At 38.1% G+C, this 25,584-nt stretch overlaps 1 protein-coding gene across 2 annotated transcripts in view; it reads right to left on the bottom strand.

Annotated features, from left to right (window-relative positions):
• Positions 1-4,390: 4,390 nt before the first annotated feature.
• Positions 4,391-25,584, bottom strand: part of LOC143732264 (uncharacterized) — a 47,152-nt gene continuing 25,958 nt past the window's right edge. For both annotated transcript variants that reach the window (XM_077223133.1, XM_077223134.1), the window contains exons 7-13: positions 12,342-12,457; positions 10,959-11,112; positions 9,954-10,125; positions 9,676-9,815; positions 7,373-7,509; positions 7,188-7,277; positions 4,391-5,961 (exon numbers count right to left, since the gene is read on the bottom strand). In XM_077223133.1, coding sequence (XP_077079248.1) covers positions 7,196-7,277; positions 7,373-7,509; positions 9,676-9,815; positions 9,954-10,125; positions 10,959-11,112; positions 12,342-12,457 — 801 coding nt within the window. In that variant the 3' untranslated portion in view covers positions 4,391-5,961; positions 7,188-7,195. The remainder of the gene's footprint in view (positions 5,962-7,187; positions 7,278-7,372; positions 7,510-9,675; positions 9,816-9,953; positions 10,126-10,958; positions 11,113-12,341; positions 12,458-25,584) is intronic.

The raw sequence follows: 25,584 nt of genomic DNA on the forward strand, positions 1-25,584 counted from the left end.
GCGCGCGCCACCCCGAGATACCAATCGTCCAACCTCGAGGGCTCGGGACACGGTGGAGGGTTCCACACGAGCCCGATCCTGTTGGCGGCCCGGGAAAGCATGGCCATCATCTCCGGGTCCGACTCGGGCACCGCTGACACACCTGAAGGAGGCAGCGGCTCCGAGCCGTCGTCCGCAGAGAGGTCTGACCCACCCTCCGATGCAGCGATCGACATCTGGTCGTCGCAGGGAGCGCCGAACGAAACGACCGGTACACATCTCGAGGACGGTCCAGAACGTTCCGTTGGCAGCTCAACTGGTTGCGGAGCATGAGAGGAGTGAGGGTTCCTAGGGGGTTGGTTCCCCGAAGGAAGCGCGCTCACTGTAATCCTCAGGTCACCCGTGTCACTGCCCGAAGCAACCCGCGAAGGGGGGTTGGAACGAGGTGCAGGCACGGGGACTCCGCCCCTTTGCAGGAACGTGAGTCTCGACCTCAGCTCCGAGATGGTCATCTTCCCACAATGGGTACATGACTCATCCACGAACGCTGCCTGTGCGTGTTCGAGGCCCAGACACACGAGGCAGCGATCGTGACCATCCCGCGACCCCAGGTAACGACCGCATCCAGAAACACACAGATAGAACGTCATCTTGAAAAAGACGCGAACTATCTGTGTGAGCTCTTTTAGGGACTACTCTCACTGGTGCTGAAGCACGCAGGGGAACAGCCACAGCGATCACAGACGGGAATGTGCACCCGTCTGTGCGCTGGATCTCTCTCGCTGGAGATCTTACCAGCTGTTACAACAGCTTTTGAGCGCTTGCCAGGCGCACCTTATCAGCTGTTATAACAGCTTTTAAGCGCTCTGAAGCGCACCTCACCAGCTGTTAAAACAGCTCTTTTTCTTTGCTCAGTTTTTAAAATAAAAAAAAAAAAGAAAGAGAGAGAAAGAGAAACTGCTCGCGCTGCCGTGCTGTCACGCCCGCACCGGGAAGGAGAGGTCCAGAGAGGCTCGTAGTAGTTGGTTTCAACTGAAAGCAGAGACATCGAAGTGTTTGGCTCCGAAGCAAAAAGCTAGTGTGCAATCGCACCAGCTGCTCGTTTATACCCGTGCTAACGAGGGCGCGCAGCTGATACAAATGATTGCACGCCAATGTGTATTGGCTTGTTTTAGTTTCACTCGAAGTAGATTGGCCTCTCTAGCGAGATTCCTATTGGTCAGTCATGACCTACGTTGTAGTGACTGACCGATAGGGAACTTCAGTTTCTTGTGATCTCCATATATTTGTGAAATTGAAATTGCTTTGAATTTGAATATAATTTGATTTAGTTTAAAATGTATGTATTCCTGCTGTGTAATATTATTACTATTTTAAATAACTATTTACTATTTTAATATGTTTTACAATGTAATTTATTCCTGTGATGCAAAGCTGTTTTTTGGTAACATGATCCTTCATAAATTATTCCAATATCTGCTGCTCAAGAAACATTTCTAATTTATTTCAATGTTGGAAACAGTTGTGCCATTTACTATTTTTGTGGGTTTATTATATGTAATATATAATATAAAGTTGTATAATATAAAGTTCAAAAGAACACTTATTTGAAACAGAACTCTTTTGTAAAATTATAAATGACTTTACTTTCACTTTTGAGAAATTTAATGCATCCTTGTTAAAAGTTTAAAAAAAAAAAATGTTTTGAATGGTTGTGTACATTTCAAGAACAAACATCTTCAGTATTTCCCCAAAAAAATAATGTGTATGTCTTTGTTTATTTGGAATATTCTGATTATATGATTATTGGAATATTTCAATACCTGTAATGTATGTTAACGTCTTTTCAGAATAAGCTTTAATCAGAATATGGACCTTCATCAGAAAATTTGGTAACACTTTAGTTTAGAGTCCAATTCTCACTATTAACTAGTTACTTATCACTAGGATATCGGCTGTTTATTAGTACTTTTAAAACAAATATTAATGTCTTATTCTGCATGACCATATTCTACACCCTACATATTCTATTCGGTAATGCTTCGTGTTACAGTCCTGTTTCCCATGTACATACTATGTACTTATTATAGAAATTACAATAACTGGGTATTAACTAGGTACTAACCCTGAACCTACCCTAAACCCATGTACTTACCTTATATTACCCAGTACTTTCTAGGTAAGTACACTAATTACTGTACTGTAAAATCATTTACATTTAGTCATTTAGCAGACGCTTTTATCCAAAGCGACTTACATCTGAGGACTAAAGCAAGCGAGTCATCGTGAAGAGGGAAGAACGACGCAAGAAGTGCTCATAATACAAAGTTCAGGCATTGCTCAGAGTATCAAAAGCCAGACAAGAGAAGATTTGAAAGGGAAGGAAAGATTTAAAAGAGAAGAATTTTTATTTTTTATTTTTTTATGTTAAGTACTCACGGAAGAGGTGAGTTTTCAGTTGTGGGGCAGGGGCGTGATCGGCTCGGAATGCATTTTCAATTTGCACATTGAATTTTGCTACATTCATTGCGGGACATTTAATGAAAATGCAATCGCAAGTGTCTTAACTGTGAATGTAAATGCAATTAAGAAAAATAATATTTAAATGATCATTTTGCTACAGTTTTTGCTTGAACATTTTAAACAGATCTAAAAATGTCTTTAATACATTTTCATTTTAATTTTGCAACTTATAAAGCGTTAAAATATGTATTCAATTTACATATAAAAAAATATGTATGAAATGGCAAATGTAAATTTTATCATTTAATTATCATTTTCATTTTGTACCAAACGTTGCACAAATGTAATGGAAAATGTAAATTTAAATACAGAAATGCATTGCCATTTTACATATTGCATTATCATTTTGCTTATTACATTTCAAATTGAATATTGCTACACATAAGCTTCCATAATTTAGTGCCTCGCTGTGTGATGGCACCACGAGCCGTCGCTCCTTGGCCGATCGTAGGCTTCTGGTAGGGATGTAGACTTGTAGTAGGGAGTGAAAGTAGGACGGAGCTGAGTCTGTGGTAGATCTGTAAGCAAGCGTCAAAGCTTTGAATTTGATGCGAGCAGCGAGTGGTAGCCAATGCAGTGAGATGAACAGAGGAGTGACGTGAGCCCTTTTGGGCTCGTTGAAGACAAGGCGGGCTGCAGCATTCTGGATCATTTGTAGAGGTTTAGTAACACATGATGGAAGTCCAGCTAGAGGAGCATTGCAGTAATCAAGCCTAGAAATAACCAGGGCCTGGACGAGAAGTTGTGTTGCATGCTCAGTTAGGAAAGGCCTGATCTTCCTGTTATACATTGCAAACCTGCATGATCGAGCTGTCTTTGTGATGTGGTCTGTGAAGGTCAGCTGGTCATCAAATATTACTCCAAGATTTCTGACCGACCTTGATGGGGTGATTGAGGATGACTCTAGCTGGATAGTGAAGTCGTGCTGTAGAGATGGATTGGCAGGGAGGACGAGAAGCTCAGTCTTTGCCAGGTTGAGCTGCAGGTGATGTTCCTTCATCCATGCCGAGATATCCGCCAGACAGCTTGAGATACGTGCAGCTACTGTGGGATCATCTGTTTGAAATGAGAGGTGGAGCTGTGTGTCATTAGCATAGCAATGGTAAGAGAAACCATGTGCCTGTATGATGGGTCCCAATGATGTGGTGTAGATGGAGAAGAGGAGCGGTCCAAGAACTGAACCCTGAGGAACCCCTGTGTTCAGTTGATGTGCTTTGGATACCTCGCCTCTCGATGTAACCCTGAAGGACCTACCTGTGAGATAGGACTCAAACCAGTGGAGGGAAGTTCCTTTGATGCCCAGTGATGAGAGAGGTGGACAGAAGGATCTGATGATAAAATGAAGTGTTTCCTTCTATTCCTTAATCCTACCTAATACTTAAACTTAACAACCACCTTACCCAATACTTAAACTTAACAACTACCTTAATAACTATTAATAAGTATTTACATTGTAAAAATATATTGTTGGTTTAACTTAAAGTTACCTGGTTGCCTTGCCTAGTTCATAAAAAAAAAGAGTTAATACAATGAAGGAGATTGGTCTAATTAACTAAAAATATGTAATCTGAACCAAATTAATTATCAAAATGTATTTGACAAAAGAAAAAAAGTTGTGATAAATCATACAATTTTCTTTTTACAGTGTAGGAGTTTATTGAGGCAAAAGTCGTATTTAATAGTTCGAATTAGACCCTAATCTAAAGTGTGACTGACAATTAAGTGTATGGAAACATGGAAATTAAGATTTTAAAAATCACATGAACTTTTGTGATTCAATTTGTCTGCCAAAAATGGTGTTAATAGATGAGCTCTTCCCAGCGGCATAGTGCATGTTATTTTTGCAAGTTCTGAAAAGAACAATTTTAAGAAAACGAGGGGGGATAAATCAATTTATAGTAAATTTTATTACGAATTTACAGTATTGGACACTGGCATTACAACAGTGCAATGGACATCTTTACAGTTAAATTTAAAATAAAAAGGACAAATTACCCTTAAACAGACTATAACAACTGTAGGCAGACAAAGAAAAAGAAGCTGATATTAGAAAAAAAAAAAGAACACATTACTCACATTCCGTCAGCATACCAACATCACAACATAGACTTCAACGAAGACTCATGCGTTACAAAAGTGACTATTGGTCAGAAACGCTGTTCATTAACAGGTGGAAAGTGCTTGTTAAGTGGCAAAATGACCCAGCATTTTTTTTCTTTTAAAAATACGGTAACACCTAGTGTGCAATGTAATGTGAACAATGTTTACAGTACTTTGACATTTCAAACTTCCCTTAAGCGAACTAGTAAACAAACAAAAAGTGTGAGTAAGGGACACAAATAAAACAAATTCCCTTTGTATTCATTCATTATTACATTGTAAGGGAAGAAAAAGATTTATATGCTGATTGTGCAATTTCCTACCATCATTTTTGGCCCATCATTAAAGCAAGTAAAGTATTGGGATACAAATACCAAAATAAAGTGAAAGAAAGGGAATGACTGATTGTACATGCGCAATTTTTTCCAATCATGATATTATGGATTCAACCGAGAACATGATGGAATGGTGAAACTAAACAAATGATCCATTATACGGCAACACACAGGCCATTGCCTGTAAAAACGCCTTAAATCCGAACACAAAATATGGGTTATTGGGAGTGAAGACCTGTGCAAACAAATGATGAACTAATTTCATTCGGTGGCCTATCCAATGAGGTTTCCACACACACATCAACGCACATACAGTTCAGAGGGCCGCAATTCTTCTTAAATGAAGAATTTCGACTAATTTTTTGATCATTTACCATTTTCCTCTTTCAAACCGACATTAATACAAATATAACTTTCTGTGATTACATGAACGTGTCATAACTAAATACACTTTCTATACAGCTCAGCAATGATTTGTTGACTAATAAAGTTTCGAAATAAAATCATGACATCTATGGAAATGCATGTGCAACTGATGCCTATAATCATCAAGTGAATGAAAAAAAAAAATAGCATGAAAACTGTGCTAATATGAACATAATGGGTAAAAATAAACCAGCATCATACTCCAGTTATATGAAGCACTTCCGGTTACTTGTAGGTGCTTGTGGTCCCACAGTTCCACTATAAACGATGATCTCTCGCTCACTAGAGGTTAAAGTGGCTCTATGCAAAAATAATTCTCTCTCATATGACGAAGAGCTGCACTGAAACTCGACAACACATACATGGACACACGCTTCACACACAGATCTCTGCTTCTTCATTTATGTCAGCCAGAAATCTTTTAGAAAGGCACCATGCACATGTACACGACTCAGGCTGGAGAGGAAGGCCAGAAAAACCAACGAAACAGAATGATGTTGTAGTCAGCGGCAGCAGCAGAATTTCCGTCAACTCCAGGTTAAAGGTTAAGGCTTCTGTCACGAGTTTACAGCTACAGATACTGCAGTTATAAGGCATCCTGAAACGGTCGGGGGGAAAACACACACACATATATATATATATATATATATATATATAAGTAAAATACATTATAATGAGGGATGTCAAAAGTGCAAATCAAAATATATTTAAAAAAAGTATCACTTTTCCTCCAGTGTAAGTAGTGCCACCACTTTATTATGGTCTGACAGCTTTTTAATAGAAACACATCAATAATACTTATTAACTCACAAATGTGTCATGTAAATGCCTTATACTATGTACTTTTATGGGGTCAAAGTTCATAAACTATTTAAGCAAAACTTGATCATCCTACATGGATTTTTGCTCATTACCTCGACGTGTTTGCTTGTGTTCTGGTTTATTTAGATTCTGTGATTCTTTAGAATGACCACATTTTTTATAGTTATCAGTAAAGTTCTGGACCCTGATTTCTTAAAGAGACAGTACACCCCAAAATTAATTATGAACATATTTAGAAAAATGTTGGTGACCAAAAAGTTTTGGTGATTACGGACTTCCATTGTATGGGCACAAAAACAAAACATGTGCACACGCACACAAAAAACAAACAGACAAACAAACAAACAAACAAACAAACAAACATTTGATCAAAATATCTTCTTTTATGTTCCACTGAAGAAAAAGGTCATACGAGGGTGAGTAAATGATGACAGAATTTTCATTTTTGGCTGAACTGTCCCTTTAAGTGAACATAATAAATAAATGAAATATATTAATTAATAAATACTGAAACAAAAAAGACAGAACTGAATCAGTATGAATGTATGTAATAATCATGCAGTGAAAACTATCATGTCACTAATTTAAGTTATTTAGATTTTTTTTGTATGTCATCTACTTAACGTTGCTGTCAAAAACCTAAAGCACTTAAAGCAATCATTGTTCTGCTGTCTTTATTTGATCTATTGCTTGAATAAAAAATAAAAAATAAGCAAGTTTTACATAACTGAGAAATACTTTAAGGCACATTGTTTTTAATTCAATTGTTAATATTTATACTAAAATTTTATATTTTAAATAAATTGTACAAATATTTTGGTCTTAGTTTCTATGATTAGAATTTTTATAATATTACTACATTTTTATAATAGTTTTTTTCTGTGGTATCAAAAAACAAACAAAAACAAAAAAAACATTGCAATTGCCATTTACTACAGAAGTTTTAGTATTGTGAGTCTAATTATAATGCAATTACTCGTACAGACACATAAGACCTTTTACCTGCTTGTTCAGGCTGTACTGTCGCCTTCATACTGACTCAAACGTTTTTTAGTCTTTAGTTCTTTCAGCCACTGAGGTGAGGACTCTTCTCTGAGAGGGGACAGAGACAGAAAAACTGGTCAACACTCCCAGACAAGAGATGATTCTGAAACTTTCTGATGTCCATAAACCTAAAAAGCACTTACCCGTTCTCTTTGCCGCCAGCAGGAGGCAGCACACGGGCAGCTCGAGGCAAGAATGGAGATTTCGGTGAGCGTGAGAGCTGAGAGGGCGAGGGGCCGTCTGTCTGATTGTCTGACTCTCCTCTCTTCTTTAGCTGAGCCTAAAATGAACAAATGAACCTCAAGTCACAAGCCGCAAGCTTCTTTTGTAAGCTTCCTTACAAATTCATGCAATTTTTGGCATTTAAGACCTAAAACAAGCATTGCTATGCTGGGACATTTTTCAAAGTCATCAGATCGCTGTTCTTCTCACATTACACGACTGTCTGGGGTACTGTTTAGTTGCTGTTGTGTGCACATTATATGATGGATTGGCGACAGGGGGGGGGGGGGGGTCACACATTACACAACACTTCAATAGGAAGAATCGCAGAAAAAAAAATTTCTGGTCCGCAAACTACATATCACATCAAAACACACTAGAATTGATGGCGGAAATAACGTAAGACCACGCTTAAGACTGGATTTTTTTTTCTTTTTAAAATAATGCACACAATAACCTTGTGATCCAAGTTGTCTGTGTGCTGATTTACAGCGAAAAAAAAAAGAGAAGAATATGAAGGAGAGAATGGTTGCTTGCAGAAGCCACGCTTGCTGATGTTCTGTTGCAGGTCTATGACTCCTCCCCCTGAACTTTCCCTTGCCCTGTATCTTGCACTCTCATTGGGTGTAGGTAATCGCCGATGTAATTTCCAGTCAAAACACATTTCAACCTGCACTGTACACACGCTGCGTTGTATCGGTTGTTGAAATCAGAGTATTTTTAGGAGTATTGAGTACAAGCAGAGTACAAGCAACTTCCTTACTTGAGTGAAAGTACAGATACTACTGGTCAAATATTACTCCATTACAAGTAAAAGTTGTAAAGACCTATTTTTACTTAAAGTACAGAAGTACTTGTTTTTAAAAGTACTTAAGTATCATTAGTAAAAGTCAATGCATTGTTTTATTATTGTTGCTTTGTTGTATGTAATACTTACAGTACCTTATGCCTGCCTACCAACCCTCATATCAATATCAAATTTATTTCTAGAACACAGTTCCAGTAGTGGGATTGAATGTGAGATTGAATAAGTGCACTCAACAACGTCCACAATGGTTTCGGACACCCAAATGGCTGTTTCCTCAAGTAGTGCTCTATTTAAAGTTTTTTGGCTTTGACGTCAACCCGGCTTTCATTTCCAACCAAAATGCAAACCCTGCAACCAAAATCATCCCCTGACTGACGTTACTACTTTCTACTCAAGGACCTTGACAGAAATGTAGTGGAGTAAAAAGTATGATATTTGTCTTTCAAATGTAGTGAAGTTAAAGTAAAAAGTTTCCAGAAAAAAATAATACTCAAGTAAAGTACAGATACTCAAAAAGTGTACTCAAGTACAGTACTCAAGCAAATGTACTTTGTTACTGTCCACCTCTGGCATTTTATCATTAATCGGGCTAATGACATAACAATCTACATAATAAACTCACTCATAATGGCAAAAATATTATTTGAATTTGACAAATAATCAGTGTTCTTGACCCTAATGATGAACATAGTCCAGGGGAAATAATTTTTATATAAACTGCAGAAGTGCTAAACTGCTCACTGCACCATAAAATTAGCAAGAACTATCAATTATAATATTACATATAATATATCTCAGGAAGTTGCCAGTTCCCCATTAAAAAAAATAATGTAATCATGTTGCTTTGTGTGTTGCTGGCTAAACAGGGCTTTACTCCATATACCTACTGTATCATAATTGATACATTTGACATAGAGATTTGTCTAAGGCCTCTAAATTATCAACATGATCGCAACTTAAAGATATGCCAAGATATAGATTAACAACTGATATTTCTATGCATTTTATGCAAATAGTCTGCTATACTGTTATAAAGATCTCATTGATTTCCATTAAAAGCTATCAGAATTTAATCTTACTTTTTAGCAATATAAATATAAGCAGCTGCACCAAATTGCACATTTTTGCTCAGTTTGGGGCACTGAATAAAACCTAGGTGTTTTTTCTCTCTTTTAAGTATCAGTTTAATATTATCCTATATCATACTATATGGGCTATATAAGCCTTATGTATCAAATATGAAACGCAACAAAAAAACATGTAAACCATTTCTTCATTTTTTCAATTTTGTCTAAAAGTTCGATAAACTGTTCAATTAAAAAAAAAAAAATCTATTTTTCTGATAATTATTTCATATGTCAGGCTTTACAGGGCTAAGGAAATGCAACTGCATGGGGGGGATCCCAAAAGTCTTACCATCAAAGCTGATGGGTCCATGCCAGGGAAGAGAGCCACTCTCTGAGGCTGAGACACGGAGGAAGTCCGGGAGTCGATTCCCTTGGCCTTCTCCTCAGAGTCGGACTCCTCCCCCTGCTTAGGAGAGTCACTCTTCTCCTCTACAGACAGAGAGAAAGATTGAAGTGAGTGTCGAGGACTATAAGCTTTTATAGGCTCCGCTACACTACAGAGACAATTATGACCCGAAGAGGACCCGCAACCTCAGTAAGTTGTTAGTAGTTGATGTGTGTAAGTACCTGTTGTGTCCTTGTAGCGCCATTCATCATCTCCTGCTTCGGTTCCCTCGGGTACTTGTGATAAGAGGGCGCTGTGACGGGCGGCTCGTGAGGGAGGGGCTCTGGGAGTGCTCTTCTTGTTTAAGTGGACCCTAGCCCGTAGTGCACTAGAGTCTAACAGTGTTGTGGGTGCCTACAGAAAAACAAATGCCATGGATAGAGTTGCGTGTTTGCCTTCAAATTAAGGTCTATAAGTGTTTTCTAGGGATAGTTCATCCCCCAAAAAATGAAAATACGATTTCGGTTCATCTTTGTAACACAAATGACAATATTTTTAATGAGACATGAGAGATTTCTGTCAATCAGAAGTCCATTCTACCTAAACTTTGACACTTCAAAAAGTTCATAAAAGGCATTATAATAGAAATCCATAATTTGAGCTTTTTGATAAGTCTTCTGAAGAGCATCAAGGAAGCATGTTTTAGCTTTGTTTACCACCTATGTTTGCTCCACCTCAATGATCATCTAAATAAAATTGTACCTATGTACCACCTAAATTAAAGGGATGGTTCAGAGTAATTTCAACCTAGGGTCCTTTGCACCATGACCTCGAGCCAAACACCCCCCCAGAAGCTTTTTTCCCCTTGGTCGAACATTATTAAAGTTAGATCTTATTTAGAGATATCAGCCGAATGGCTTAGTGTATGCGCTAATGGATCCAAGGTTGTATCTCGTAAATTACCCCACTAATTGTACCCCGGAATGGTACCAGACTTCCACAGTAGTACAAATAGGTTCTGTATTCATAAAACGAGGCATTGGAAAGTTTGTAAGTACATCAGGAGTTTATTGAAATAACACTTGCCTGATGTCTCATGCTACCACTAACCCGGACGTTGAGGTCACTTCCATGATTTGGGAAAAGCCCGTAAAAGTCCCACTTTCAGATGGGTTTGGAACAACACGAGGGTGAGTTCATCATTTTTGGATAAACTATCCCTTTATGGTCTAAGGATGAAGACTGACCTCTGGAAACGGGAGCTCTGTCCGCTTGTGAGGAGATGTGGTCAAGCCATCGGGTGTGCTGAAGAGAAGGGATTGTTCGGCAGTGTGGGGTGGGGTTGACTTCCGTGGAGACGGGGTGAGGTTTCCTTCAGATGAAGGTGTAGCTGGAGTGAGGCTGAGGTGGAGAAAAGGGATATTTGGACACAATTACATGTTGTCATGTTTAATGTGTGCAGAAAATGCATAGAGAAAGCAAAAAACATGACTAGTTAATATTAACCCCCCGCCTTTTCTTTGCATATTTGTAGACATCACATTTTAATTTGTCATATTATGTTTTTGTTGGAATAATATAAAGAATATGTCACATTTGACCAAATATAGCTGGGTGAAAAAAAATCATAAAACAACCTATGGCAAATTTATCCAAAGTAAAAGTATTTTGAAGCAACAGTGGTAGCATATTTAAAGTTGGCTTGAAAAGAAATGTCACTCTCTATTTTATAAATGCATATTATTGATCATATTCTGAGCAATTTATCCATTTCTTTTTTCCTCATAAATTTGAATCATGATGGCCTAACAAAATTTTCCGGAAAGACATGATTCTTGACAGACTTTTCCAATCATTTTGCCTGGTTAAATCCTGCCCCTTTCTTACAATTGACTGCAAGATTTAATTTTCTTCATATCTGCCTCTATCCAATCAACAACCGATGGACAGTATCAAGTTCCAACTCTTCTTTTTCTTTCAATAAACTGTTACATATGGATGTGCATCACAATATAGAATACTACTTCAAAGATTGCTACTTCCGTTACATCACAATTTTAGTAACAAATGGTTGTAGCCCATGTATTTAATTTGATTTGCACACATCACTTAAGCCTGAATGACGATCAGACTCCCGTTCATATAATTTGATTTAATTTTGCAGTTCCTAATAAAGTTACCAGCTAACTATGAGGAGTAATTCACTTAAGTTAAATGTGGATACATTGCCTTTGCGACATCCATGTTAATAGAAAAACACAATGTCCACCCATCCAAAGACCATTTCAAAACACAGATCCAACCCAATGATCGACATACATCAGCTCTCATTTCATCTGACTCCCTCTTGCATTAGTCACTACTGTATCCAAACCTCTCTGACAACCCCAGTCTGCTCTGTAATGAAGATGTATCTGCCTGTGTGTCTGTCCATGAGATCATTATAGCATTATAGCTCTGTTACAGATGACCCACTCAATAGATGCAATTGATCCTGGTGTTGAGTTACAAACAGTGGCTGAGGTCAGTTTTTGGAGTCATTCAGGTACAGTGTCTATGTAAGTCGAGGGGAAAATGGCTCTTTTAGGAATTAATATGGTTTTGGCGAGGCGTGTCGCGTGTGTGTTCACCTGTCATCTGTGCGAAGTCCTGTCTCCCATGTGCCGTACTGACTGTCGGTCTCCTGCACCAGATTATCTGTGTCTTTAATCTCCTCCTGTCCACTAACACTCTGCTTTAGCAGCTCCTGTAAAGAGAAGGAAGAAAAGAGGATGTTTTTAACTTAAAAGATACCAAATTAAAATCTAAAATCTAAAATCTAAATCTAAATTTTCGTTTTTTATTTCCCCAGACCTGTGGCTGTCTGGACGAGAAAAAAGCAGTTAATTACCACTTATTTGTTAAAATGTGTTTTTAGTAGTAAAAAAAAATAAAAAATGTTTTTTGGTTGTTCTTCTGTTTAGTATCTATGGAGACCTGTGTTCAAATCCTGACATAATACTCACATTCAAAAGTTGAGAGTGGTAAGATTTGTAATGCTTTCGATGTGTCAACAAATGAAGTTCACGCAGTCAATCAGTAACATTCTCTTCCTCCATAGCAATCTGTAGCAGGCTAGGCCAAGTGATTTATTATTTTATTAATTCATTAAGTAAATACACAACATGAAATACAACGTCTCAAACCCCCCCCCCCAAAAGTGCCAGTGAACTTTCTTCACCGAGTTAAATATCTTCAGACCCGGAACTCCCTTTGTCAGATGACAGTCAGAATGACAGTTAACGGATGTGAGCGCAACTTCTTGTTACGACAAACACAACAGATATTCACCTCAGAGAAGGTGGTACATGGATTGTATTTTGTGTTGCGTTTTTGTACATCTTGATTTCTCGCCAATTGTGTGTGTTTCTGTGCGAGTCGGTGTGAACTGCGGCGCTGATTCATGAACATACAGTCGTGCACAGACAACGGCATCTCACGACCAATTCATACGAGCGAGTACGAGGTGGCTAATTCGTGTGAGGATTTGTACAATTTTTCTAAACCCCAGTGATGGGGCAGGGTCAGGGGTATGTCATTCGTACGAATTAGCCATCTCGTAAAATACGTACGAATTGCTGTGAGATCAGGCTGGCACAGACCATCGGCCAAGGTCAGGATTTTCATAAAAACAAACCCATTAAATTTCATATTGTATACCCACAGAACACTTAGTATACATTTATACACTTAGTATAGTCACATGGGATAATTCTGTGATACTTTTTTTGCATCTTTCTGAAAAAGCTTTACAATGGTTGCTATTCACTGCCATTAAATGGCCAAGCACGAGTAGGACACTTTTTTTTAATCCTCCTTTTGTGGTCATAAAACCAAAAAGGGCATACAGCATTAGAACAACACCAGGGTGAGTAAATTATGAATTAATTTTCTTTTCAGGGTGAACTATCCCATTAACTGTTGTTTTAGGGCTGTGTGTTGTTACTCATATATTTTAAAATATATTTTAGGCTCCACTAGTTGTAGTCTTTTGTTTTAAAAGTTAATATATTTTTATAGGTCTAATAAAAAAAACTGTCCGAATGTGTTTGTCATGTTTGGTGCTTGCAGTACTTTATCTTACAGTCAGTGTAGTTAAATGCACGTTTTTATGTGTGCTATTCTGAACGTTTAGCATAGCACTAATGTTTGTGTAATTTTTCACACAATTTCTAGAAGCTGTAACAGAATTGCAGGTGCGGGTGGGACTGGAACACACACGTTGCGGGTGCGGGAGCAGGATTAAGAAAACAGTCCTGTTCAGGGCTCTAACATGGTCCTTCAGAAATCATTCTAATATACCGATTTGCTGCCCAGGAAACATTTCACATTTTTACCAATTTATGGAAAATTATTGTACAAATAAACATTTTTGTGGAAACCAGATTCATTTTCTATATTATTTGATTATATATAATGCAATTTTTATTAGGTAATTCTTTACTGTCAACTTTTGAATAAAAGTATTAATTTCTTTTTAAAAAAATCTTACTGACCCAAAAGGCAGTGTATATAATTACCTTTAATATGGTCATTTTCTTTATTAAGAAAAAAATACTGCAATTGAACTTGAAAGCACCCATGTTTTTTTTTTAATTTTTATTTTTTTGTTTTTTTATTAATAGGCATGATGCTTCTGATAGTGGAAAAGCATAAATGAAGATGGAGATGGATTTTAATCCTGCTGCAGCACTGCAAACAACCACAAGGTGAAGCTAAATCTTATGCTCAACACAACCCAGTCATAAAAAAGCAGCCACTCCCTTTGGGTGTGACATCACAGCTGGCCCTCTTATCACAGAGCTGGACATTAGCCAATTACTGAGTGAAGAGATGAAATCTGTCCAGCAGGGCATAAAACCATCTTGTATATATCACAGAACAGAGAAGCAGGACTATTAACACCAACCACATTTCAAATATAAACCCAACCATCACCAGTTCGCCATCCTGTAACAAAGTATTTAGTACCACCATAGTGTCATTGCTGGGAAGCTGCTGATATTTTAAGGGCAGTAATGTAACACCAGGAAATTAACCTGAAGCAGAGTCACAAAAACTTAGTGAAAATTAATGACAAGGAAAAACAGGACATGAAGACACTGGTGAGACTCCCATGAAAGTAGTTCAATGACCTCATAGAAGTACACTGGTTGAACTGGTGAGTGTATCTATTCAACCGTGACTCTTTTAATGAGGAGACTACAGAGGGTATAGTGTATCTAACACACACACAAACAGTCATCAGCTCCTTGATCACAAGCAGAACTGAGTGTGATCACTGTGTATGTGACAGTAAGGGGTTTGTTCCAATCAGAATGGAACTGAAAAAGCCTGGAGAATTTTCATTTTAATTTAGCTTAAGTTTTAGTAATTTTATGTGCTTTTGACATTTGTTTTATATTTCTATTTTACTGTATTAGTTTTAGTAATTTTAGTACAAACTTTAAAAAAATGAATGAAAATTAGAAATGTTACCTTAGCAACTAACTGATATAAAATAAGTTTTTAATTTAATCTAATATTTATATTTTATTTCAGTTTTATTTCAATGAACAAAAACAATTTTTAATAGTTTTCATTAACAATAATGAAACTGCAGAATGTGATGTGACTTGATGATATTAATAATGAATGTTTGAAATGCTATCTATAAAATGTGCATTAAATATTTCCATATAGACAAATTTCATATATATATATGCATATCAACCATGGTGAAAGAACAGAATTTCTCATAATGCTCTAATTCCTCTTCAAAATGTAGCCAAACACCATGAAGCAGGTTCACATGACAGACACCATTAACAGGACCAGTGACCTGTCAATTTGTTGTTGTGGTGAAATAATAAAGTTTCTCTGATGTGTGACTTTCTTTGGATTACAATGGACCTTTTTCACAGACTGTGATGACGTGTTTCCAGAGTTATCAACACATCAAATATCAAATCTAGTAATTTTTTGATATTTCATTTTTTTTTAAAATGTAATCCACATTTATAACTCTATCCCGGGTTTCAAAGGCAAGGCTTAAGCTAGTCCCAGACTAAAATGTATGTTTAAGCTGTTCTAACTACAAACAACTTGCACTGGCTTATCTTAAAATATATTAGTGCCATTGTTTTGTCTCAAGATGCACATCAGTCTTTTTTCTTTTTTTCTAAGGCACATTTATAAAAGTTACTTAGGTGTTCTAATTAAACTAAGGCCATAATTCTGGCTTAATCTAAGCCCTGTCTGTGAAACCAAACCTATACTTTGTGTAATATTACCTTGGCAGGAAATGACAAAAAAACAAAATTAACACCTTCAGCGAGGGTGTTTCTAATACAAAGGCTGAGGGAGTGACAAATCAACTCCTTGGTCTTCTCCACAACAACAACAACAACAACAACAACAACAACAACAACAACAACAACAACAACAACAACAACAACAACAACAACAACAAAAACATTTTACAAATAATTCAACCTATTTTATAGGCCAAGTCATTATTTTGATGAATTAAACCCACAAGCGTAGTGTCACCTGAAAACCAAATTACAAAGGGTCCATTCAATAAATTCCTGTTCCTGCCATTCGAATTCAACATTTTGTGGGGCATGAGCAAATCACTTCAAATTCACATTCTCTCAAGAATGAAAAATGGAACTGACACACAGTCACCAGAGCAAAATCTGAATTTAAGACGACGGGTATCAACCTGAGCATCAAGTAATTAGTAATACTGAGCGAGAGAGTATATGTGTAAGTGTCTGAATGAGAGGGAGAGCGTGTGTTGAGGCTGTTTGCATTAGAGAACACAACACAGGATGTCATTTATCAGCTTTGCCTTTCCTGTCAGGAAGAGTAACAGGCAACAGAGCAGTGAGAATCAGACCGGACAACATCCCTCACTCTCTCTCTGTAATAGTTCAAATTACTCACGGTTCAGTTATCATCACAGTTTTAGGATCGCAGTTTCGGTTCGGTATATACTATGTTCAGGGAAAAAAAGGGCTACAGTAAAAAAAAAAAAAGTAAATAATTACAAGCAATAGCACAAAAAAATAAACTGGAGCAAAGACACAAATAAAATAAACAGTGCTTTTCAGGTTATTTAGGTATCTAACAGTAGTTTTCTGGTACAGTAATTCAATAAAGTAATCAACTGTAAAAAACATTGCATATAATCTTCACTGTATAAATTAAATAAAGATTAATCATTATTAAAGTTACAATTATATTCAGTCAAGAGCAGTGAGTGATTTACATGTCTTTTGAGGTTTGATTAACATTAAAAGCACATACAGACAGCAGGAATATTTAGGCTGCTGTCCCTTTAAGATCTAATGAATGGATCCAGTACACTGATACTGTACACATGCGTTCTTTATCCTACAACTATTTACTAGGATACTCGCCAAGAGGGGTATGTTGACAATTTGTGTAAATGTGTCCATTCAAGCGGAAGACTAAAAAGAGTACTTAATATATAAAGCTTCTCACTGCCCGCAAGAGTTCTCTTTCACGTCTTGCACTCAAATGTTTAAATTTGAATTTTTAAAAATATAGAGCATTCGGCACTCGCATTGAACAAAGTTTAGAGGAAGCCAAAAAGGCATATCCATCGAGTAATATATATTAGCTTAATTCTATATGTCTTATTTATTTTCAACAAACCATATTATTGATGAATATGTGTTGTCAGATTTGAGATGAACCACAGTGCAAGTGCACGTCGAACCGTGGGTGGAGAATGGTATGGAAGATTTTTTTACCCAGAACCATCGCACTCTATATTAATGTTCACTCTATTTTAGGAATTTTGTGTACATCTCATTTGCAATATTGGGAATGGACCGCTCTGGTCTGTAGATGGCAGTACCAGCACTGGCTACTGAAAAATCCATTTCGTTTGACCACTAGTCATAAACACATGATGGAGCAAACAAAGAAACAAATGACTGTACAATCCTCTAAAAAAAAGGAGAGCAATGATTCAGACAGCTCTGTGATAGTAACCACTAGAGTCACTAAAATATGAATCTCAAGTCAAACCAGGGTAACCATAGTTGCTTAACCTTAGTTCAATAAAATATTGGCAGAAACTATGATATATGTTTGTAAGAGTACTGTACTAAGGTAATACAATGGACACTTCTACTAAAGAAAATGCTAGAAACAGAGTATATTTTTACAAAGCTTCACTTAATCTTTGTGTTAAGTAAAAAAAAAGTTTAATAAAAAAGTATTTCCTGAACAACTAATCCAAATCCAAAATACAGGCTGGGATTACACTTTTTTATGCCAATCACTTGACCAGAAAAGCCAAGAGGAATGTCTTAAACAGCTGGTGGCTGATTAACCTAAAGCTTTTAGCATGCATTGCATCGCTAATTCATTAGCATCAGCTATGAAAACAATGTATCAGCAAAATGTCTGTGTGAACTTTTGCACATCTTTGCATAAATCCACCCTCAAAAACTATGAAATGGGTGTGTTAGGTTATAAATGCTTTAATTTTTAGCTATCCAAACAATTTGAGTTTATTCACGGCAGGTAGATCTTCCAAGGCTCATAAACAAAGCTCGCTAATAACAGCTATGCACTTCGAATGATGACACGCCTATGTACTGCTTGATCACCTTGGAAAGGGACTGATATTCTGTGCCAGCCGATCACTCATGAATAAACACACACACACACACACACACACACACACACACACACACACACACACACACACACACACACACACACACACACACACACACACACACACGCTGAGAGGGAGTGGTACTTAGGACTAACATTAGTTGTAACGGCCTAAAGGACCACATTGACAATATAAGGGTGTAGGCTCTAGACAGAACAATATCTTATTTTAAAGGGCAAAGCCCTGGATAAGATCACTTTTATCTGAACCTTTCAGTGTGAAAATAAATACACAGCAAAGAGGGAGAGAGAACTCGAAAACCTCTCACCATCTCATGAACAGGAAGTGTTAGTCAGGGGAAGCAAATAAACAATGAACGGATGGAGAGAAAAGATGAGAGAATGGGTAGTCGTCACTTTACCATCCAACACGCTGATGTTTGGCCTGTTATAGGGAATAAAAAAAAATGCGTTTGTGTTTCTATTTACACTTGCAAGTCTCATCTCCAAATCTGAATCTCCTCTTTGTGTCTTTTCATACTCAACACAAGCAATTTTTAAACCTCTCTTTATTTCCAGTAGTGCATGGACGCGTTTATAGGTGTGTGTATTTGCTCACAGCCTCTCATTTACATCTCCTGGCATTCTCACAAAACATTCCCACCAAAGGTGTGGCGACATTTACCTCAGGGAACATCAAACATTAACAGCTGAGTTTCCTGTGTTATGAAGGAGCAATGTAAAATGCTTTTAAGACTGGACTGAATTTAAAATGTCAACCCAGCAAGACTAGGACTTTCTCTGGAATATGTAGCCTAAAAACAGGTAACATTCTGAATCCCCTTCCAGAATGGACCTTAGGCAAAATATAGTACCATATTTAATTTACAAGATCAGTCAATATGCTCATATAGTACTGTTGTATATGTACTGTTATGCACACAGAGACCAATCGCTCAGCAGATGAAACGTTCAAAATACATCTTTCTACAAATCTTTAGTTTTTTAAAAATTAAATGTATTAATCCTTTAAAAATGCACATAATGAATAGTTGTGTGTAGGGGTCAACCGATTATTGGAGGCGATTATTAAGCATTTTTATGGTTATCGGTATCGGCCATTTTCAAAGCTGATTTGCCGATTAAATAATTTAATTTGGCAATGTGCTATATTTGACGCTGACACAGCCACCTCTGTCGGAACCATAGACTGTAAAAAAAGATGGACAACGCCCCTCCGTTCTCTTCCATTGGCGAGAAGTGAAGCCGTCATTGTCCCGATATGGCTCTGACATCTTGGGACTTGAGTCTGCGCAGTTGCGATTTCGGGACCAGACATGCGCAGTAGTGAGCAGGAAGTAAAGCCGCGAAATCAATGTCCCGTCAAAGCATTCTCTGGTCCCACCCTCACTCTCACTGAATCAATCGTAAGCAGGCGCCTCTGCTGCAGAACAACCCATTATGTCAGTGTGAAATAATCAATTATAGAAATGTAGATATTAAATTTAAATCTCCAATCTCCTCAGTCCTCCAAAGATCCCGAAAAAAAGTCTGTTGCTGCTTCAGTGACTACTTTGCTCAGAGAACCTGTCAATCATGTACGCCACAGCACCATTTTCATAGCATCAAATAACTAACTAAAAACAAACACTTGAAATTACATCGGCGTGATGAAATCTACAGTAAATGACAGAAACTATCTTTGGAAAAAAAATATGTGAAGTGTAATTTAATTGTTTAGTTGGTCTCACGTCCCATTGAATAACATGGGGAGGCGGGGTTTATGAGCTATACTAGGACCGGTCACCGGGGGGCGATCGAGATGCTTTGGCTTCACTTTTCAGGGCTTGTGCTGCACGCTTGGTCGGAACCATAGACAGTAAAAGAAATGAACACAGCGACCCCATTGATTTCAACGGAGAAGACTGAAGCCCGATTCTTGCACTTCCTGCCTGATGGCCGAGTGACTGCGCAGGCTCAAACTGAGCGTGACGACAGTCTGACAGTTGTACATCTTCTAGTAGCTGTGGCAAAACAAATCTGAATCACCTAATTCCTCAAAAAAGTTGTTGAAATATTTTGTCCCGTTGTTTTTATGGACTCTTTATCTATGGGCTTCTACCTTGACTTTAGGCCTCTATGTCCCCCCGATTGCCTCATAGACAGTAAAAGGTTGCCTGCGAGCTTCTCCTCCTGTCTATACGGTAATGTCTCTATTGTGCAACATAAAGTCGCGTGGTTATGACGCAATCGTTAGCCTGTTTTTAACAAAAACGGCTTCTACGGGGCCATAACGTAAGATCCAAAGTAATAGAGCCTTTTATACATTGTTGTGTTTATTTAGAAATAAATAATGGACAAATGAAGTCTTTAGACGTCTCAGACGTGAAGTTATTCGCTTTCAAAGTGACGCCAAAATGAATGGGAGTCAATGGAATGCTAACAGCAGGTGAAGTTCTGCTACAATGGCGGCTCCCGCCAGGCTTCAACTTCCGGCTGATGGATTACCCCCTTGGTCGGAACTCACCACTCTGTGGACAAGACCAATGCTCCCGCCCATCTGATTTGTTGGGAGTTACGAGTCCGGCCAATCAACGCGGAAAGCTGAAGGCACTGAAAGTTTTGCACTCTCACACCGAAAGCACTTGCTGACTGGAGCTGCTTCACTGATACGCATCAGTTGTCTCTCAAAGTTAAGGCAGGAGCAGACTTTGCTGAAGTAGCAATAAATTATTACACTGAAGTAGCAAAACACCTCAATATAATAGGGCCCTGTGATGTCCGCGATGCAGAAAACACGGACAGAATCGCGGAATCCAGTCATAAAAACGGAATTTACTGTATAAACCGTAATGTCATGGAATTTGTCAACTTTTTGATGAATTAATAAAAAGCAGGTCACTACAAATCAAATCGAATTTCAAACCGCAAAAAGACCATTTAAATAGATAAATTACCCCCCCCCCCCACACACACACACACACACACACACAAACACACACACGAGCACGCATGACGCTTGCACTGTTTTCAGCCTCAGCCGCATCATTATGTGACGACATGATTGCAAAAACATCATCTCCAGAGCCGCTTAGTCACTTCATGAGCTTTTTAATGCTTCAACTGAGAAAAGTTATTGTCATATCATAAACACACAGAAACTCAAAGATCTCCACGGCAACCCGTCAAAATAAAAGTTTGGGTTTTCAATCATAGGGCCCTAAAAATGTATTTTTTGTTAAACTGTAAATAAATTGAATAACTTTGATGACTTCAATTAATTAGAAATGCTTTTTGATTACTACAATTGAATTTAATTATTAAAATACAGTCTTTAATTTTTACAAAATGTTTACAGAATGCTGCTGGGTGCTCCCTGCACTTTTTAAGTTATTATATTATTAATAATAATGTTATTATTAACAGTTCTCAGATTTAAAGATATGTTTAAAATCATTTAAAGAAATTATTTGTCAAAACCCTTTGTTATTCTTAATTTTGACATTAACTTATATTTTTACACCAGACATAGGCTATATATCGGTTCAAAATATCGGTTATTGGCCTACTTGATCTGTAATAATCGGTATCGGCATTGACCCTGAAAATTACATATCGGTTGACCCCTAGTTGTATTTATATCTCTCTCAGAGATAATAATAAATACAATAGGTTTTCAGCACTTCGTGCTTGAACACCTAATAATAATAATAAAAATAATAATAATAATAAACTTCTACTACTACTGGCTGGAAATGTAAACCATGAAACATTTTTTTTCAGGGTTCAAAGTTCAATTCTGTTATTTTTATTTGAAACAGAAATCTTTTGTAAAACTATAAATGTCTTATGTCACTTTTGATCAATTTAATGTTCTTGACAAATAAAAGCATTAATTTCTACAAACTGATCCCAAATTTGTGAACAGTAGCATATATTAATAATAATTAAAAAAATATTATAATTTTTTATTATTGGTATCCCTAATAATAAAGGAAGTGGTTAGTCAAAGCGATTACTGGTCAGACTCTAATGTGTAGTTTTGTCAGTTCACAGGAGATTTTGCCTCAAATAATATGCTTAAAGTGTTAAAGTGTACACATTGAAGTATGAAGTTCAAACTTTTTCAGACAAAGTGTTCATATCTCAGCTTGTTCATGTGTGATGATATATAGTAAGCCTGAAGGGGAAATGGAGCACTCTGCCTGTGTGTCACAGAGAGAGCGCTGATGACTGAAGGACACAGGAAACACCTCATTATGGTTAGTTAATTTTGTTACAAAGATTATGTACCTGTTTTGCCTCTTTCCTGTGACACTGAATGCAAGCATCAATGTACGGTGCAGTTCTTCCTTTTGTTCACTCTTTCAGAGTGATGGAGGAAAAGCCCTTGACTGACAGTGTAGAATGACTGAGCGTTATGATATGTGACATGACTGAAACGCAGCTATCAGGGGGTATTATAATCTAGTTGAAATCCTGCCCACCAGCATTGCCTAATTCACTTCACCTCACTGTCTAAGACAAACAGCAGTTTATTGCTTTTGAGATCACTCACTGTTTTGTCTGGCACGCATGGACAACAACCCTTGAACCCAACTTATACATACCTAAATATCAACAGGCATTGATTATGAGGCACAACTCAAACAACAGCACAAATACTTAAAAAATGTATGTGATCTTTTGTTAAAAGAAAATATCTGCTGAGAACATGCATGTAAATATCCAGGAAGTGTATATGCAAACTGCCATTGCAATGTACTGTGAGTTTACCTCTTATGTACAAGGCTTCGGTATGCATGAAACTGTATCTAAGCAGACGTTGCTTACATTCGGTGTCAATCATGATGACCTAGCGTTCCCAGAATGCCATTCTGGGCTCCCTGTGCATCTCAAAGCTTCTCTCATACCACTGCAAAGGTCAATCCACCAACACATGTAAACAAATAGACATTGGGAGATGGAGAGGTACCAGGCGCAAAAGAAAGAAAAATGTATACAACATACAGAAACAGATCATATAAAAATCTGCAGTTGTTGGAGCTCTAAAGGTTATCCAGACAGAATGACATACAGGAGGTCTCTAAATTCATCTCCAATAAAACTACATTGCTATAGCCCAATGTTTAGCAACCCTGTTCCAGTATGCACATCAACAATACATATTTTGGATGTCTCCCTTATTTGACCCATCCATTTCAGGTTTTACACTGCGTCCAAGCCCAATTTATACTTCTGCGTCGAACTCGCTACGTTCGAGGCTTTGTGTAGCGTGCGTACCCTTCGGCGTACCCTGACGTGCACCTCTCCAAAAATGTAACCACGCGTCAATTCTACGCAGACGCTGTGATTGGTCTGCTAGAACCCATCCCTTGGGTTTCACATGTTCCCTCTGCATGTGTAATTGCTCCGTTAACGCGGACAACGACGCAGAAGTATAAATGAAAACCAACGCGTAGTCTATAGCGGAGAGGCTCCGGCCTAGGTCCGACGCAGAAGTATAAATCAGCCTTAAGTCACATGACAATGACAACAAAACTTTGCATGAAGGTAGATATCCAGGAACAGGATTGAGCAACCCTGCTTTAGGAGCTTCGTGCAGCAGGGATGCCGATAGGGAACTTCGGTTCTAGAGGGCCATTGTCCAGCAAAGTTGAGTTCCATCCCTAATCTATCACTTGCACCTGCCAGCCATTTTCAAGCAATCCTGAAGACTTAAGTTACATTTTTCAGGTGTGTGTTTGATTAGGAATGTAGCTAAACTCTGCAGGACAGTGCAAAGGCCCTTCAGGACTGGAGTTGCCCGTCTCTGCCATACAACTTGAGACAAAAGTTCAGTTTCAGACAATGACAAAAGCAATTAACCACTTAACCTATTTTGTTTAAATGGAAAGTGACCAAGATTGAGGGCTATATGGTGCCAGGGGGAAATCAGCATGTGCACTACTCTGTATTTGTGCTGGGTGATGGATGGTTTGAGAGATAATGATGTTGAGTAATGCAGAGATAGAAATTGCAAATAGTTTTTCTTACAGAAGAGTGAGTGCACGGTGAAGCCAGTGAGGTGGTTCGTCTGCGCAGGGACAAGCGCTGTTGGCTGCGCAGGCTGAATCTGCGGAAGGAATCACGGCTGCGACTGGCTAGGCTACGTAGAGACGCGGCTCTCTTAAAGCCACCTCCGTCCTCTCCATCTCCTCCTCCAGATCTTCTCTCCATGTTGCTGGAGACCAAATTGAGAGCACCTTGAAAGGAACGGCGTACATTTCCCATCCAGCCCGACACTTGCGAATGGGCCATCGACAACTTGTCGCCCAGGTACTCCATCTCTATCCACTGTTTCAGAGTGAGTCCCAAGAGGCTTACGCCCTTATGGAGCTAAATGTCAAGATAAGCTTTTTCAGTGAGGTAATAAGGTCTGTTGATGGTAGTCCAATCCCACCTTTAGGTAAGTTGCCTTAATTTACATGGGAATCCAGTCCAGTCAGGTCCAGTTGAAAGTGCATTTGTGTTTAAACTCCATGGTGGATAACATTTTATGACAGAGAGGACCTTCCTCTTTAGCCCAGTCCATCAACTCAAGCGTTGTTCTGGTACACAGTGTCTCCAGAGTGAGGCCAGGACAGATTATGCTCCACTCTGCACTGCAGTACGAAACAAACTGCCACTAGGCAGTCGACTGCGATCTTAACTTCCCACCATGCTTGACCGAAGTTTGCGGACCATTTTTAGTAGCATATCTCAATTTAATGCCTACGTCTTCAACAGCGAGACAGACACATATAGTGACATTAAGTCACTCAGGTACTCCCATATTAAGATGCTCAATGATATTGTTGAAAATTAGATGGACCAATTAGACTCATACGAGTCCTTGTCCTACAATGCAGTTTTCTGTGACCTGTGACATTATAGAAAGAGCTGGAATACAGGACACCGGATTGTCCCAGATCACAACAGTTCTGCAATGCCTCATGCTCAGCGACAAAACAAAGTTACAGTTATTATGTAACCACAAAGGCACCTGCAATTACGTTCCGTTCGTAAACATAAAATAGCTTAAAGTGATGTCATGGAAGCTGATTCAATACGCCATTCTTACCTACTGACCACAACGACACTTCTTAAAAAGGTGTAGTTACATTTCAATCAATGAATGCATGAACAACAATGACATTCAAATTTCAAAGAAAC

The sequence above is a fragment of the Siphateles boraxobius genome, unplaced genomic scaffold (genome assembly GCF_051911475.1).
Source record: "Siphateles boraxobius isolate OS27281-9 unplaced genomic scaffold, OSU_SipBor_1 9, whole genome shotgun sequence".
Taxonomy (NCBI): Eukaryota; Metazoa; Chordata; class Actinopteri; order Cypriniformes; family Leuciscidae; genus Siphateles; species Siphateles boraxobius.